This window comes from Phyllobates terribilis, unplaced genomic scaffold (assembly GCF_046119375.1).
Source record: "Phyllobates terribilis strain yellow unplaced genomic scaffold, ASM4611937v1 Scaffold_8__6_contigs__length_399053987, whole genome shotgun sequence".
Classification (NCBI taxonomy): domain Eukaryota; kingdom Metazoa; phylum Chordata; class Amphibia; order Anura; family Dendrobatidae; genus Phyllobates; species Phyllobates terribilis.
In genome coordinates, this window is record NW_027362768.1 from 56,144,190 (window position 1) to 56,161,384 (window position 17,195).

Here is a 17,195-nt window from a genome sequence, read left to right on the forward strand (position 1 = left end):
ATCGTCACTTCTCACAGACAAGCCATGAGGCACCGGAGTCAAGAAGTCTGGGATCAAATGCCAAGATTGTACATCAAAGGCAGAGGGGCAAGACAAAAGAATATACAGGTCACAGTCCGAAATCAGCAGTCCAAAAAGGTGCGGATTGAGACAAAGGGGCAAGGCAAATTAATAGTCAAAGGCTAGGTCCGAGGTCAGGCAGCAAAAGATCAGAACAGGAGAACGCTAAAGCACAAGGCACATACTCCATCTAGCAAAGTTACGACTGACAATGGTCTGACCATAGCCAGCTAAATAGCCAGGCGATCACCCTTGAAGGGTGACACCTGGAGGAAGCCAAGCAGGCCCAGCCTGTGATTGGGCTGCTGGACAATCCTAAATTTGCATGGGAATAACCCATCATGCTCCAGCTCCTGATTGGATGGCTGGACTATACTTAATTAGCATGAGGATAGTAAGCATGCTCCAGTCCCTGATTGGGCGACTGGGTTATCCCATTCACAATACTGACAGCCTAGTACGCCCATGCCATCTATTGGTTGACTTAACTGTCACTCACTGTGTCCTTAGGACCCCATCTTCTAGGGGGGGGCCACCGGATCCCCAGGTTTCCCTGAAAACCTTAAATAGAAGGCCCTGACCAAATGATCGGACTCCACGGTTTGATCTGGAACCCATGATCTCTCCTTGGGTTCACATCCCCTCCAATGAACAAGATATTAGAGGGAATTTCGGACCCTCCGAGAGTCCATGATCCTCTGTATATATAAAATGCTGTGGAATATGTTGGCGCTATAGAAATGAAAATGATATTATATATGTGATTGTTCTATAGATTCTCAAAAACACTTATTCAAGATATTGTATATTCTATGATGATTGCAGGATAGAAGTGAATTAGTGACAGATGGGCAGATTAACATCACATAATTGTACACATGTAGAAAATCATAAAACTGAATTTGAAAGAAGTGAGATAACATTTAGACTGGTAGCTCAGTACAATTTGTTATGGGTGGAACCTCTGTGCTTCGGTGCAAGAAGGGACAAGAGGGGCGTAACTAAGTACCTACTCGGACCGACCCAGATCACACGGCGACTTATTAGACTCCGTGAACCAGGGAGGGACCGGGCAGGTGAACCAGGTGCCACTCTCGGACTGACCTTGTGTGAGAGCAGGTGACTCCCACGGGTCAGATGACCGGTACAGCGGATGAGCACGACAGGAAGGCTGGCGGGTGGTCCGGGTAGATAAGCAGGCAGGTACGGCTGATAGCCAGACAGGTGCTCCGGGTAGGCAAGCAGGCGGGTATGATGGATAGCCAGACAGGTGCTCCGGGTAGGCAAGCTGGCGGGCACGGCAGGAAGCTGGTAGGTGCTCTGGGAAGGCAGGCTGGCGGGCACGGCAGGTAACTGACAGGTGCTCCAGGTAGGCAGGCTGGCGGGCATGGCAGGTAACTGGCAGGTGCTCCAGGTAGGCAAGCTGGTGGGCACGGCTGATAGACAGACTGGCGGGCTGGACTGTTAAACAGACTGGTGGGCAGGACTGACAGGCAGCGGGACCTGAGGGCTGAGGAAACAACAACCTTGCACAGGCACCTCCATTTTGGAGGAGGTGCCTTATATAGGGGAAATCCTCCGGCCATTGGCCGGGGACTCTTTAGGACGACGCGCATGGCCCCTTTGTAACATACCTGGCGGCGTCCTTGCATAGTGGTCCATCTCCCACTGTGCAAGAGCGCGCACTTGATCTCCTGTCCAGAATGTCTCTCTGGCTTCCCTCCATGCTGTCTGTTTGTGTCTGTTTCTGCTGCTTAAGGGCGGCGCCCGATCACTTCCTGCTTTTTGTACCTGCTGTGGGTCACACCCCTTGTGCGTCCTCAGCCTATTGCTGTCTGTCACCTGGTATATAGCTCAGCTGCTCCAATCAATCCCTGCCTGAGCATAGTGTTTCATTCAGTGTGTGCTTGCACTCTGAAGGTGCCAGGTCCCGTTCTGTGTTCTCTTGTCTGCCTATCCTGGAGGCTGTATTTCCAGGCCTGTCTGAACACGCTCCTAGCCTGTTCCTCCTGCCTTCTAGGGGCCGATTACCTAGACCCGCTCCTGTATCTTGTCTGACCTGTCTGAACACGCTCCTAGCCTGTTCCTCCCGCCTTCTAGGGGCCGATTACCTAGACCCGCTCCTGTATCTTGTCTGTCCTGTCTGAACACGCTCCTTGCCTGTTCGTCCTGCCTCTCTGGGGGCCGTATTCCCAGACCCGCTCCTGTATTCCGCTGCAGTGTCGGTCTCCTCCGTACACTCAGTTCCAGTCTGAACTCTCTCCTATCCTTTACCTGTTTTGCCTCTATGTCCGTTCCCTTCCTTTTTCTGCAGAGTCTGAACTCGTACCTAACTCCTGCTTGTTGTCTCTGTACTCCCGTTTGTGAGTTTGTGGTCCACTCGCTACTTCACTGCAAGTACCCTGTGGGTATCTGGCTCTGCCTTTCCCTTCCTGTCTGTTCCGTGTGAACAGAGCCCTGTCCCCCCTGCTCAGCCTAGCCTGCTCTGACTCCTTTGCTCACCGCTCCGGCGGTTCTAGCCTGCTCTGACTCCTTTGCTCACCGCTCCGGCGGTTCTAGCCTGCTCTGACTCCTTTGCTCACCGCTCCGGCGGTTCTAGCCTGCTCTGACTCCTTTGCTCACCGCTCCGGCGGTTCTAGCCTGCTCTGACTCCTTTGCTCACCGCTCCGGCGGTTCTAGCCTGCTCTGACTCCTTTGCTCGCCGCTCCGGCGGTTCTAGCCTGCTCTGACTCCTTTGCTCGCCGCTCCGGCGGTTCTAGCCTGCTCTGACTCCTTTGCTCGCTGCTCCGGCAGCCTTGCTCCGCTCCGACCCTTTTGCTCACTGCTCCGGCAGTCTCGCTCCGCTCTTATCCTTTTGCTCACTGCTCCGGCAGTCTTGCTCCTCTCTTGCTCACCGCTCCAGGCGGTCTCGTCCTGCTTTACTCTTGCTCACTGCTCCGGCAGTCTCGCTCAGCTCTGACCCTTTGCTCACCGCTCCTGGCGGCCTTGTCCTGCTCTACTCTCGCTCACCGCTCCAGGCGGTCTTGTCCTGCCTTGTTCTCGCTCACCTCTCTGGGCGGCCTCACTCTGCTGTGTTTGTCCGCCACATCTGTGGTTCTGTTCCTGAGTCCCAGTGTGTACTGGGTCCTATCCCGCCAGTGTCCCTACCTGCTAGTGCCTCCTTGTCTGCACTCTAGTTGTGCTTGCCTGTACCCCTCTGCCTGTATTGTTCCTGAGTCCCAGTGTGTACTGGGTCGTATCCTGCCTGTGTTCCTACCTGCTAGTGCCTCCCTGTCTGCACTCTAGCTGTGCTTGCCTGTACCCCCCCCTGCCTGCATACCCGCCTGCCTGCATACCAGTCGTGCCTGCCTATACCCACCAGTCAGTGCGCCAGCCTAACCAGTCTGTTCCTGTGTTCCCCTGTGTGGGTCAACAGCCGTGTCCGGGGTCTGTCCTGGAGTAGCACCTGGTCCCTCTGCTCGGTTCCTCCTTGGTGCACTGGCGTCGTATGCCGTCGTGCGACCCTGGTCGGATCGGGTGAATACCTAGTTACGCCCCTCCAGGCAATCACTCTCCGGCACGGTCCAGTGGAATCACACGCACACGCCGCTCAGCCTGGGCGTGTGCATTACACCCTTTAAGAGGGAGGGAGCGCGCGCGCGCCCTAAGCACAGTGCTCGTAAAGCTGCATACGGTGCACGCCACAGCAGCAGCAGGAGGGGAGCATGAGGACGGCCGGACCGGGATCGTGGTGGTGAGGGGAGCAGTGTCTCTGCCTGGCAGGAGGCTGACACGTCGATGCTACCCAATTACAAGTAAGGTGGTGTGGAAGCACTTACAGCTCTTTTTGCTTTAGGGTTCACACGTTTTCCTGCAGTCAATGTGTAATGACTTCCATAAGTACAACTACATTGCTCCCTCATGAAACAAAAATAAATTTGTTCTGGAACAACCATTGTTCAAATTACAACTTCTGTAAAATGAGCACAAATTAGTAACTATTTCAGAAACTCAAAACATCATCCAGAATAATAAAACATGAATATCAATGAGAAGTAAGCACATAGCTAATAAAGATAAGGCAAGTTTTTAGAAACAAATGTACCATCTTTTACCTTTCCAATCTGACATTTATACTAATTTTGAGACTAGAAGCTTCTACAAGGTCTTGTAGAGTAGATAAAATGTAGAAATACAAATAAAATACAACCAACCTTAAAGGGGTGGTGCGAGGGCTAAAGTAAATTTTATCTAAATCCTTATCTATTTGATGCCATAATCAAAGCTATTTTTTAATATACAGTACTTGCTTTAAAAATGGGGCAGAGGCTGTGACAATGACTGCAGCATCTGCCCCCTGCTTTGATGACTCTTCATTTGAGTATCCCATCATGCACTGAGTTGTCATCAGACAGGAAGTAAAAAAATTAAACTAACAGTTAGTGTAGTTAGGGAACGGTAGGTAATTTTTAATGCAAGTATATTAGAAAATAGTTTAGATTATGGGATTAAATAGATAGGGATTTAGATAAAATTTACTATCGGCTTCGGACCACCCCTTTATCTAAGTACCTCAACCAGCAACCAATCAACCTCTTCTGGGGTCCAAAGGAGCAGGAGATTCTGGTAGAAATAGATAGGTTCACACATGTGGCAGTTGGATAGCGGTACTGTGCATGTAGCACAAGCAGAGAACAGTGTATGTGGCTGGGGTAGAGAACAGTATAGTACATGTTGTACAGATAAAGACTGAACAATTTTCCAGTTAATAATCACTATACTTTAGGGTATGTGCACCCAGCATCTTTTTCAGGTGGATTCCTTCAGTAATGGTGAAGTGATGGTGAAAAGGAGTGACCGGACCATTTTTCAGGTGGTTTCTACTTGCAAGCTCCCACTATATTGATATAAAATAATAATAAAAAAAGATGCCAAAGAAGTTTCAGGAAAAACACCACCAGCTTTTTGCTGAAACATCTTTTGGTTCAAAAAGTATTCAAGTTCTCCAGTGCACATACAATACTCCTAGATGTTTTCCTTCAGTAACCTTTTTGCTACATAGAGACTTCTTAAATATAACATCTTTTTATTGCAGATTACTTGTTGTTGGAGATCCTAATATAAACATTTTGGAAAACGGACAAGTTCTTTATATAAAAAATGCACACCTAAGCGACAGAGGACATTACAAATGTGTAGCATCTAATCCTGCTGGCTCCCAGACTAAGGAAAGTAAATTAACTGTATTTGGTAAGTTCCAAAAATCCAACTGGTTTCTAATATTGAGAGATGTGCTCAACAAACAAAGAAATACCACATACTTGGCACAAAAAACATATAAAACACAATAAAAAACTAATTAGCCTAGTTTAGAAAAGAACTCTGTACTCTGATCTGGAATTACAGTAAGAAAAGGGGCAAACAAACTGGGAACAATTTTCCAGTAATCAAGGGTTTCTCGTACACCTTCCCTCACATATAAGCATAAAAATAATCCTACATATATTGTCATGCCAGGTCTGGGAAAGACTTAGTGCAACACATAGGGAAAAGGGAAAGGGGGAAGTGGAGGAAGAGGAGACCTCCTAGTCTGATCTGACATACTAACCCGTTGAAGCACGTGTCAACGTGAAACGGCCATCGTGAAGAACAGCATGACATATTCCCCCCAGCTTGGGATGTTTTTAAAGAAGAAACAATAAAGAAGCATTTTAACATAGTCCGGTGAGTGCCTTCCACTTTTCTTGAACTATCCACAGTATCTTTTGTCTATGAATGGAAGCTTTTTTTGCACCCAGGACTTGAAGGGATAGGTGCTTAGTCCTGCTATATGATAGGTGCTGGTTTTCCTGTTACTTATTCCTATTGAACCAGGTATATATGCACCCAGGCCAGAGAGCTAATTAGCAAGGGAGAGGTAGCCGCTCGGTCCTAAAGACAGCCTCTTATCTAAGGAGCTGTCTGCAATGCCAAATGTAGAGATCTCCTGCAACCCACTGCAGGGCGACTGTCTGTCACCTTTGACACACCCGTGACAATACCCCCCCACCTACAAGTGGCCTCTGGACACTCAGGACCGGGTTTCTCTGGAAAAGAGGTGTGGAATGAACTAACCAATCTGGGAGCGTTCACCTCTGACTCTGACACCTACATCTTCTCTTCTGGACCATCACCTTTCCAGTGCACCAAGTATTGTAGAGAATGATGTTGGAGAAGAGAATCTACAGTCCTCAAAATCTGGAACTCCAGATTACCATCAACCATTACTGGGGGTGGTGGTAGAGGTGAGGGCTCAAGAGGCTCCACATACCTTTTGAGTAAGGACCTGTGGAACACATTGTGGACCTTAAGGGCCTGAGGAAGTTCAAGACGAAACACAGCTGGGTTAATGACAGTGGTTATTTTATAGAGAACAAAAAACCTAGGTCCCAACTTCCAAAAACGAACTTTCAATCTTATATTCCTGGTAGACAACCACACAAAGTCATTCATATTCAGGTACGGACCTGGCAAGCATTTTCTGTCAGCCATACGTTTATACCTGTCTCTCATGGTCTTAAAATTACACAGAACACTCAGCCATACCGAGGAGAGCGACGAAGCAAACCGTTCCTCCTCAGGAACTCCTGAAGGTACCAAACTATGGATGATAACCGTATGCACCGAAGAACGGTGACCTGCCAGTAAATTCTTGACGATGATTATTTATTCAAATTCTGCCAGCAGTAAGTAGGATGCCCAATCCTCCTGATTTTCGGAGACGAAACACCTGAGGTATGTCTCCAAGTTCTGATTGACACGCTCAGTCTGACCATTCGACTGAGGGTGGAAGGCAGAGGAAAAGGACAGCTGGACCCCAAGTTGAGAACGGAATTCCTTCCAGAACTTGGAAACAAACTGGGTCCCCCGATCTGACACCACATCGGAGGGAACCCCATGTAGCTTCACAATCTCATTTATGAACACCTGAGCACTTGTCTTGGCATTGGGAAGTGCAGGTAATGCGACAAAGTGAACCATTTTACTAAACCGATCTACTACTACCAAAACCACCATTTTGCCTGCAGAAACTGGTAGGTCAGTAATGAAATCCATGGACAAGTGTGTCCATGACCTACTAAGGATATGTAGCGGAAGAAGAGTACCAGACAGACAGGTATGCGAAACCTTAGAACGCGCGCAAATACTACAAGCAGCTTCATGTTCAATTACATCCCGATGCAACCCCAGCCGCCAAAAATGATGAGAGAGGAGGTCTGCGGTTGCCTTACCACCTGGATGCCCAGCAAGCACAGAGTTATGTTCCTTGATTACTTTACCGCAGATCAGATGGTTCAAATAACTTTGCTGAAGGGCAGGAGGCAGGGGTGTCCCCCTGAGCCTCCAACACCTCACCCTCCAGTTCAGGATAAAGTGCTGAAATGACTACCCCTTTCTGTAATATTGGGGCAGGGTTCTCATGGTCACCACCACCAGGGAAGCTCCGGAACAAAGCATCAGCCTTGACATTTTTGACCCATGGACGAAAAGTGACTACAAGATTGAACCTAGTAAAAAACAGGGACCATCTTGCTTGCCTAGGGTTGAGACGTTTAGCTGACTGGAGATATGACAGGTTCTTTTGGTCAGTAATAGCAGTAATAGAATTGACAGCCCCCTGCAACCAATGTCACCATTCCTTGAATGCCAGTTTGATTGCCAAAAGTTCCCTATTACCCACGTCATAATTTCTCTCAGCCGAAGACAATTTTTTAGAAAAGAAGGTGCATGGACGCAATTTACCAGGGGACGAACCCTGAGACAACAGAGCCCCAACCCCGACATCCGAAGCATCGACCTTTACAATAAAGGGATGAGAAACATCGGATTGACTGAGTAAAGGTGCAGTGGCAAAATGATTCTTTAAGGAAGAAAAAGCCTGGAGGGAAGCATCCGACCATTTGTAAAAATCAAACCCTTCTTAGCCATGTCAGTAAGGGGTTTCACTATAACAGAGTAATTTTGGATAAATTTCCTGTAAAAATTAGTAAAGCCCAGAAAACGTTGTAGAGCCTTCAGGTTCTCGGGACGTTCCTAGTCAAGAATTGCATGGATCTTCTCCGGATCCATTCGAAAACCTGAAGATGACAATAAGTACCCCAAAAACTGCACCTCCTGAACAGCGAAAACACATTTTTATAGTTTGGCATAAAGTTTATCCCTTAATATCTGAAGCACCTGCTTAACATGCCCCTGATGAGTCTCAAAATCAGGTGAATAAACCAAAATATCATCCAGATAGACCACCACAAACCTCCCCACCAAATGATGGAAAATATCATTTATGCAATGCTGGAATACCGCATTTGCATTGGTCAAACCAAAAGAGATAGCCAGATTCTCAAAATGTCCTTCCGAGGTATTGAACTCTGTCTTCCATTCGTCCCCTTCTCTGATTCTAACTAGATTGTATGCTCCCCTTAAATCCAACTTGGAGAATACCTTAGGTTCCACAACCTGGCTGAACAAATCAGGAATCAGAGGAAGAGGGTATGGATCACGGATAGTAATTTAATTTAGTTCCCGGAAATCTAAACAGAGACGTGGACCGCCATCTTTTTTTCTTCACAAAGAACCCTGCCACCACATGCAAAGATGAGGGTCTGATATGTCCCTTCTCCAGACTTTCTGCAATGAAATCCTTCATTGCTTGTCTCTCAGGGCCAGAGAGATTATACAGTCTGGACTTCGGTAGTTTAGCTCTTGGGGTCAGGTTAATAAGACAGTCATAAGCATGATGAGGAGGCAAATCCTGACACCCCTTCTCACAAAAAACGTTCTCAAAACCAGACAGAAAAGCAGGTAATATTTCTGTAGAGACAGTAGCAATGGAAATATCTAGACAGTTCTCATGGCAGTAATCTCCGCATTCAATAATCTACCCAGTTTGCCAATCCACCAACGGATTATGTTTAACAAGCCAAGGTATACCCAAGACAATCGGAGTGGGATGATTGTCCAGAACATAGCAAGGGATGATTTCACATTGAACTGACCGCAACCTCAGTTTTACATTATGGACAATCTGAGTAAATGCTTTCTGCGCAAGTGGCGCCGAGTCAATGGCAAAGATGGGATTGGTTCAGCTAAAGCACAGCAAGTAAGACCATGAGTTTTCACAAACTAAGCATCAAACATGCTGACTCCGGCTCCACTGTCAACAAACATAGAAATGTTTTCGGTTTTGCTCTCTAGCACCACCTCTGTTGTCAGGACAAAGCGGGAAATGCAGTTTGGCCACAAATGCACCCCTTGTTTATCCAACTCCAGACCACTGAGAGTCAATCGAGTTTCCTTTTGTTTAGGAATTGAAGGGAAAGTTCCAACAAAGTGTCCCTTTTTCCCACAAAAAATATACGCCTTTTTTCTTGCGAATCTTCGGGGAGATGTATGATGTAGAGACACCCCCTAACTGCATGGGTTCCTTCCCCAGTACTGGTTCACCCCCAGACTGCTCCACTGGCAGAGGTACACAACCCCGGCAAAAAGGCCCCGGAGAAGGTTGTCGCACCCGTCTATCCCGAAGGCGTCTATCAAGATGTATGGCCAAAGACATGGCAGCCTCCAAGAACTAAGGAGTTTCATATACAGCCAAGGCATCTTTCAACCTTTTAGTAAGCCCCTCACAAAATTGACTTCCAAGGGCTGAGTCATTCCATTTGGAATCTGTTGCCCATCTACAGAATTTCGAACTGTATGTTTCCACTGACCAAATCACCTGCTGAAGGTGACGTAGTCTAGACTCAGCCAAGGCGACTCGGTCAGAGTCATCATAGATGAGGGCCAGAGCTCCGAAAAAACCCTCCACAGATTGGAGACAAACCAAGTCCTGCGTTAACGAAAACACCCATGACTGAAGATCGCCTTGCAATAGAGAGATTGTAATAATTATAATGGATACCACAGGAGTCTCTTTGCGTGGAACAAAGATACTACAAAACACAGTTTATAGGTGTCAAAGTTTATATTCTAAACACACGGTGTTTCAAACAAGTGCAGACAAACTCAAAGTCCATAAACACTCAGGGGAAAATGCAATCAGCAGAGCAGTCTGTAAAGCACAGTTCACACTAGAGGATGCTAGAAAACAAGTAAGTCTTTATCAAGTCCATACACCAATATATATATCGATGCAAGGAAGTCCATACAATATATATTAGATAATCCAGGGAGGCCTGGGTAGGAAGTCCCTGATAGTTGCAGAGCACGGGTCTGTGCTGCACTATCTAATGAAGGTGAGTCAGAGCAGAAACCAGCTTACTTGTTAGCAAAATGCAGGTGAGGACTGAGGCTCAGAGGAAGCAGCAGGAGCAGCCAGGAGAAGGAGGAATGCTGATAACAAGTGAATGCAGCAGAATCTCTGAGAGCAGGTAACAAGAGATCCACACAGGTCTGCAGGGGAGAGCATGAAACTAGGAAACCACCAGGAACAGGTCACAGGCAGAATACTCTAGCACTGACTAGAGGCTGGGATGGAGTTATAAAGCAGGAAGACAAGGGGCACATGAGGCAAAAATGGACAAAATGTAATCAAAAATATTCGAAGTCCTGACAGAGATCACATTACCAACCCATTGCTCCTCATTACCGGAGGAGTAGGGACAAAGTTTAAAATACAATTTGCATGCCTCCTTAAGTACAAAAAAACTTGTCCCTACCTCCTGAAAACCTGTCTGGAAGGGCAACCTTGGGTTCAGGCTGGACAGGCCTACCTGCAGAGACCCCCATATTGGCGACCTTTAACCGCTGATGCTGCTGCTGTACCTTACCACGGAGGACATTCACCTCCAGAGACAGTCTGTGCAGCCGCTCTGCAACTGAACCCATACCCAACGGGGAAAGGAAAAAAAAAGTGCACGCTCAAACACACAAAGAAAAAAAAAAAAAAAAAATGTCAGTTCCCTTTTTTTTTTTTTTTTGAAATGTGCTTGGCCGGTTATAATATGACGGCAGGTGTGGGAAAAACTTAGTGCAACAACTAGCATCTCAACTAGCGTCCCTATATTGCTTCTTCAGCAATCACCGCACGCGTGCCTCTCTCTACTCTCTGTGGCGTATGGCTACGGCTAGGGATGGGAGGAGATGAGCACTAGTCAACCTCCGCTAAACTCTTTAGACAACAAGGGTAGACAAAATGGAGAAAATGGCTTAGCTTTAGATGAACTCCAAATAAGCACGCAGCCTCAAGCTCCAGAGAGGACGAAGTACTGCTCCTGCTAAGCTTCACAAGTGGAAATGAGTATAACCAGCGACTCCCTCTCAGACACACCAGGTATATATACACCCAGGCCAGAGAGCTAATTAGCATGGGAGAGATAGCCGTTTGGTCCTAAAGACAGCCTCTTATCTAAGGAGCTGTCTGCAACCCACTGCAGGACGACTGTCTAGCACCTCTGACACACCCATTACATATATATATATTGAGCATAAGGTAAGTAGACCAAGATGCACATACAAATGGAGACAAAAAAAACTATCAAGACTAAAAGCAAGGCACGTACAATGTATGAATAAAAATTTAATTTTTATTGAAAAATAAATTAAAAATTGGTAAAAAGTATGAGACACAAGACAAACATAGCTGGTGAACATGTTAATAGTGACAAGCATGATACAGAGTTTCATAATACATCTATATGCAAAGTGCAGTTAAGTAATACAATAGTGAATACAATAATATAATATATAATTTATAGTTCTGATATTGCGGATGGATACCATTGTTAGAAGAGCATCATGAAAAAATGTTCATGCAGAGACCAAATAGGTCTCTATATAAGATAGGGGATCATAGAGTGATCAAAAAAATAGAATCCATAAATGGGAAAGGAAAACAAGCCCAGTAGCATATTGCAATCTCACCAGACCATGCGAGAACCACACCCAACTCGCACTTAACACCTAGCTTCGTCAAGCGTAAAGTAAATTTAAAGAAAATCAATCAAATAAAAAATGAAAAAGGTCTTAGTTTAAATTGTGGAAAAAAAAAGTGAAAACTGCAATATCTGCTGTTATGCACGTAACTCACTAATACACGGGTAACGGGAATAATAAAGCCAACAACAGAGAAGCCGCACCTACACCCTACTGACTAGACAATCACTAGCCACACAACCAAATACAAGCACCTCGGACTTGGCTCCCAAAAAGACCGTCGAGGGGTTTCTCATACGTCCTGGGGAACCAGAGGAGAGGCTGCTGTGCACAGCAGAGGGAAAGTGTACAGAAGGATACGAGGACTTAGGGTGAGGAAACTTAAACCACGTGCAAGAAGGGGAAATAAGGAGAACTAAAAAAAATAAAAAATAAAACAAGAATAATCTCCCTCCAACCTAACTGAGGAGAAAGGAAAGGCGCTAGGAAGGCAGACGAACAAACACACAGCAGAAATATAAACGTTGTTTGCCTAGCAGACAAAATCCCTTGACTGAAGGGCTTGAACTCCTTAGCACTAATCCACTTAGAAGTATAGCCAGCAAGGAAGTGTAGTGAAGGGAGAATATATATAGCACAATCCAAAATGTGATAGGGCAACCAAAATGGGACAATGGGAAACACCTGAAGAGAAGCAAAGTAAGAAAGGAAAAATATAGGCATTCGGAACCATCAGCATAAAGACAGGGAAGTAAAAAGCAATATCTTAGCAGGCAGGAGGACGACCACGGATCAAGAGATCACCAGATCGCCAAACCAATCCATGACTTCAAAATATTCTGTACTGTCTAATGGGAACATAGTTTGGGATAGGTCCACTTTCCTATTAGCCAAAATAACAAAATAATTATTGTGTCCCCTGACTTTTCTGAAGAGTGATCAGAAAATGCAGTGGACAATAGTTATGAGTCTCGTGTATTGATGAGAGGAGTGATTCTCCTGTTCCTCCCTGCATCTTTCTGTCCAACTTAGAAGTGGCTAATAGGCTATAAGTCTGCTATATATTTTAAGTCTGCTATGTATTCTTAGTAGCCAATGTATTATATAAAAGTTCGACAACTTTTCAAGGCTCTGTTCACATCATGATTTTGTATCTGCACAACTCCTCAACACATATCATAAACAGAGTCTGTGACCGATCCTAACACTGACATGTCACCTCTAGACTATAATTATATATATTTAACAGAAAATTCATAAGCATTTCATGTAATATTCATTAAATGGCATTGGCTAAATGTAGTTCTAGCCTATGAGCAGTGGTTGCATCTGATAGGCCTTCATCACTGATAGGCTGCAATTGCATCCATTTACTGGGTAAGTAAAGAAAAGCTTTTGAAAAGCTAATATCATATACATTTCCACACAGGTGTTCAATTTTTTTATTGGCCTATACATGGAATAATGTAGTGTACTATGCTACTTCATCCAATTTTTGGAATACATACAGTATATATGCAGAAGTCAGACTGAGGATGGAACCTTATAGACTTGTTTAATGTGTACATTAAGAGCTTTCCTGGTATACATGCTAAATGTAATCATAATGTGAACAGACTCTATTATATAGTGGACTGAAAAAAGATAATTAGCTCATATCACCTGATACTCACAGGAATCCCAGGCTCACGGATTAGTGTCCAGCATACACTTGCAAGGATATATAAAGACGGTAAAATCCGGTGCCACATGCGATAAATCCTTTTATTCCAAAAATAAAAATCACAACATGTCCTTAGGAGGGGAACAACTGGATGCGTTTCGAGGACACAGCCCCTTAATCGTCTGTGGCACCGGATTTTACCTTCTTTATATATCTATTATTTAGTGCTTTATGTTTCAATGGTTTTATATTACTTTTACAGCATAAAAAGTCAGAAGTTTTGGCTCACGCACAGAAAATTCAACTTTTTACTTCTCTCACCACTTTTCAAAAGTAGCATACTTAAGATATAGTTTAATGATAAGAGTAATGACAAATCACAGATGAACTATAATTTACTCCAAAACTGGCATAAATTATAGCAAGTATAGATCTCAGATTTTGGCATTTGAGCAGTCAAGGATGCTCCTTTTTTATGCATTTTGCCCCAAATTAATGTGTAATTTACTGGTATACATATTTATTCACATATATTATGAAATAGAAATTAAAAAATGCAGTAGAAGTGTCTTAATTTTTACTTAGTGTAACAGTTAATCTACTGTCTATTGCTACTTCCTGTAGGTGGCACTAGAGTTCTGGTCCTCTTAATTTGCATATTTCCCAGAACAGCATTTCGGCTTTAAAAGTCTCCTCACCGTGACATGGTTAACATACTTTTGTATGCTTAACATGTCGCTCTCAACAAGGAGAAATGTTACCCATTAGATACCGGTCTGACGCCTCTCATCCAGCCAAACCAGAACTCACACTTTACACTGACGAGGGGCAGTAGCCGGAAACAGTGTCTGCAAATTGAGTTTCTGGTTCTGGCTTATATTCTAAGTCATATGACAAGGCTCGTTAAAGGGTCGATATTGACTTTTAGGATTGCTGCTTCCACAGTATATTAATAAGGTGTACAGCTGTGTTATCTATAATATACTTACCTTGTAATGTCTTCCCACCCTGTTCCATCCAGATGTGTCCGGATCCCAGAATTCCAAGTGGCGGAAGTTCGTTGACCGCCATATTGGGACACCCAACTGATGGGTGTCTCAATATGGAAACCGCTGGTGGTACCATTCTCTTGAGTGGTACCACCAGCGGAACACTGTTGCGAACACGCCGCCCACGCCACCGCCGGGATTAGCCAAATGATTCACTGACCGCCGCTATCTTTGTACAGGAGAAGCGCATGCGCAGTTTTAATGTGACCGCCGCTATCTGCCTGTACAAAGATGGCGGCAGTCTGATTTACTGCGTGGGGAGACAGCTCAAACGAGAGAACGCATGAGGGAAGGAGACAGCACAGGGATGGAGAGAGAGAGCAGACAAGGGGGAGAGCACATGGGGTACACAGGTCAAAGAAGAGATCATATGAGAGGAGAAGACAGCAGATGGGGGAGAGAGAAAGCGCACAGGGGGATGAGAGACATAACATAGGGGGAGACAGCTCAAACGGGACAGCACATCAGGGGAGAACACTGCACAGGAAGGAGAGAGACAGCAGACAAGGGGGATAGCACATGGGGTAGACAGGTCAAAGAAGAGAGCACAGATGGGAGAAGTCGGCACATGGGGGAAAGAGAGAGTGGATAGGTGGGTGAGCACATGAGGGGAGAGATTCTCAACGCTGCAAAGCCTGCCCCCATCGTGACATTACCTCCCTCCCAATGCGATAGCATCGGGCCTCCATCTAGTTGTTATATAATTGCTGATATTTTTTTTCTTTAACATAGACCTAATAATAAAAAATAGACTCAGCTTGTTTAACTTTGAAACATAATTCCAAATAAGCTTTGCCTTCTAGCTGCAAAATATCTAAATGGGATCATTTACATATTTTCTTTTGGTAGTTCCACCAAGCATTAAAGATGCAAACACCACGATGGAGATGTCCTTCATAGCAAAAAGTGAAATAAATTTGGAATGTGATGCCAGGGGAATTCCACACCCTACAATTACATGGTATAAAGATGGGGAATCAATTCTCCCCAGTACACGTGTCATTTTTATTGAGAATGGAAAATATCTACAAATTTCTGAAGCTAAGACTACAGATTCTGGAAAATTCACATGTCATGTGGCTAATGTTGCAGGGAATGCAGAGAAGGCATATGTGCTTGATATTTATGGTAAGCTATTTCATGTATATTACATAAAGTCATTGACCTATGATCTTTTCATTTACAGCATTTAAAGCTGTCTCTAGACCCAACAACCCAAGAAAGATATACAATGAGTGCCATGACAGCAACTGAATAGAGTGTAATATAGTGGAGTCATCTAAACCATAAGCATAACCATAAGGGGTTGTCTCATCTTGCTTTTCCATGTGCAAACTGCTTGCCTCATTGACATGTCAGATCAGGGACGTTGTGGCGCCACTGGCCCAAACTCTGTGCACTCTGCTGCTTTGCCTCTGCAGCATCGCAGAAACATAATGGCACTGGAGCTGGCCTGATCGAGAGCACTGTGCACACTGTGCATCAAAAAATCCCAGTTACACTTACTTACGAGTTGAAATTCCATATAGAAATATAAACTTTATTTACTTTATTCATAAAAGCAATAAAATGACAGGGACGTCCACATTAAATAATAGAGGAAAATAAAAAAATGCAAAAGTCAGCATAAAAGAATACACACTAATGTAAGAAGACAAGATTGATAAGCCGATGGCACAAAAAGTGTGTGTGTAATAGTTAAAATGCCATATTGCTGTAATTAAAAATAGACTTTCTAAGCATAAAAATTCATTTAAAGATTACATACCTCTAGTCACATTTTTGTATTCCGTTTTTAGTATATTTATTTTTGATATATGTGACTAGCTTAAAAATATTTTAGTTTTCAGACTGCCACCAAGAGCCAATTCAATAGCCTCATATTTTCTGTAGGACACATGTCAGCTTTTCTATGTAGACTGGGACTGATTGAGCAGAGTCATTTTACTGTCATTAGAGGGTGGGTGATTTATTAATGGCTGTAATGTATTGATGGAGGGACGTAAAAGGCAAAATAATATCACTATCCACTATATATACTACATCTTGTAAGTGTCTCGCTCTACAACATTAATCACAAAAAAATGAACAATGGAGAAACTAAAAAATCACCCAATTAAATTATAAAAACATGATTTATTAAGCTATAATTTAAAAATCATGATTAGGTAATGAGAGTTTAGCACGAATAATGACAAGGTAAGGAGAAATGCAGCTTTCACATTAGTAGCATTATCCAAAACAAATGTCAAATTTTAGCCATAGTCAGAATCACCAAAGTTCATAGTCTAAAAAAACGATTTTATTAATAGAGTTTATTGTATTGGTGACAATTATCCACAGTATTTCAGGTGCTTTGATCATCAGTGAATCTATAACCTCAAATCAATGCTCTCATTGGTATATGAATAAGGTAAGGTAAATATAAAGACAACCAAGATCAATAAATACATTTAAATCAAAAAGTAGCATAAATAACATGTAACAATCAGTGCTAGCTTGAATGCACTGATATAAATATGTAATGAGAA

The 17,195-nt window shown here is 44.1% G+C and overlaps 1 protein-coding gene across 3 annotated transcripts in view; it reads left to right on the plus strand.

Moving 5' to 3' along the window:
- The window catches only part of HMCN1 (hemicentin 1), a 924,522-nt gene that overhangs the window by 363,513 nt on the left and 543,814 nt on the right, over positions 1-17,195 (plus strand). For all 3 annotated transcript variants that reach the window (XM_073642974.1, XM_073642975.1, XM_073642976.1), the window contains exons 30-31: positions 5,135-5,289; positions 15,514-15,792. In XM_073642974.1, the coding sequence (XP_073499075.1) occupies positions 5,135-5,289; positions 15,514-15,792 (434 nt within the window). The remainder of the gene's footprint in view (positions 1-5,134; positions 5,290-15,513; positions 15,793-17,195) is intronic.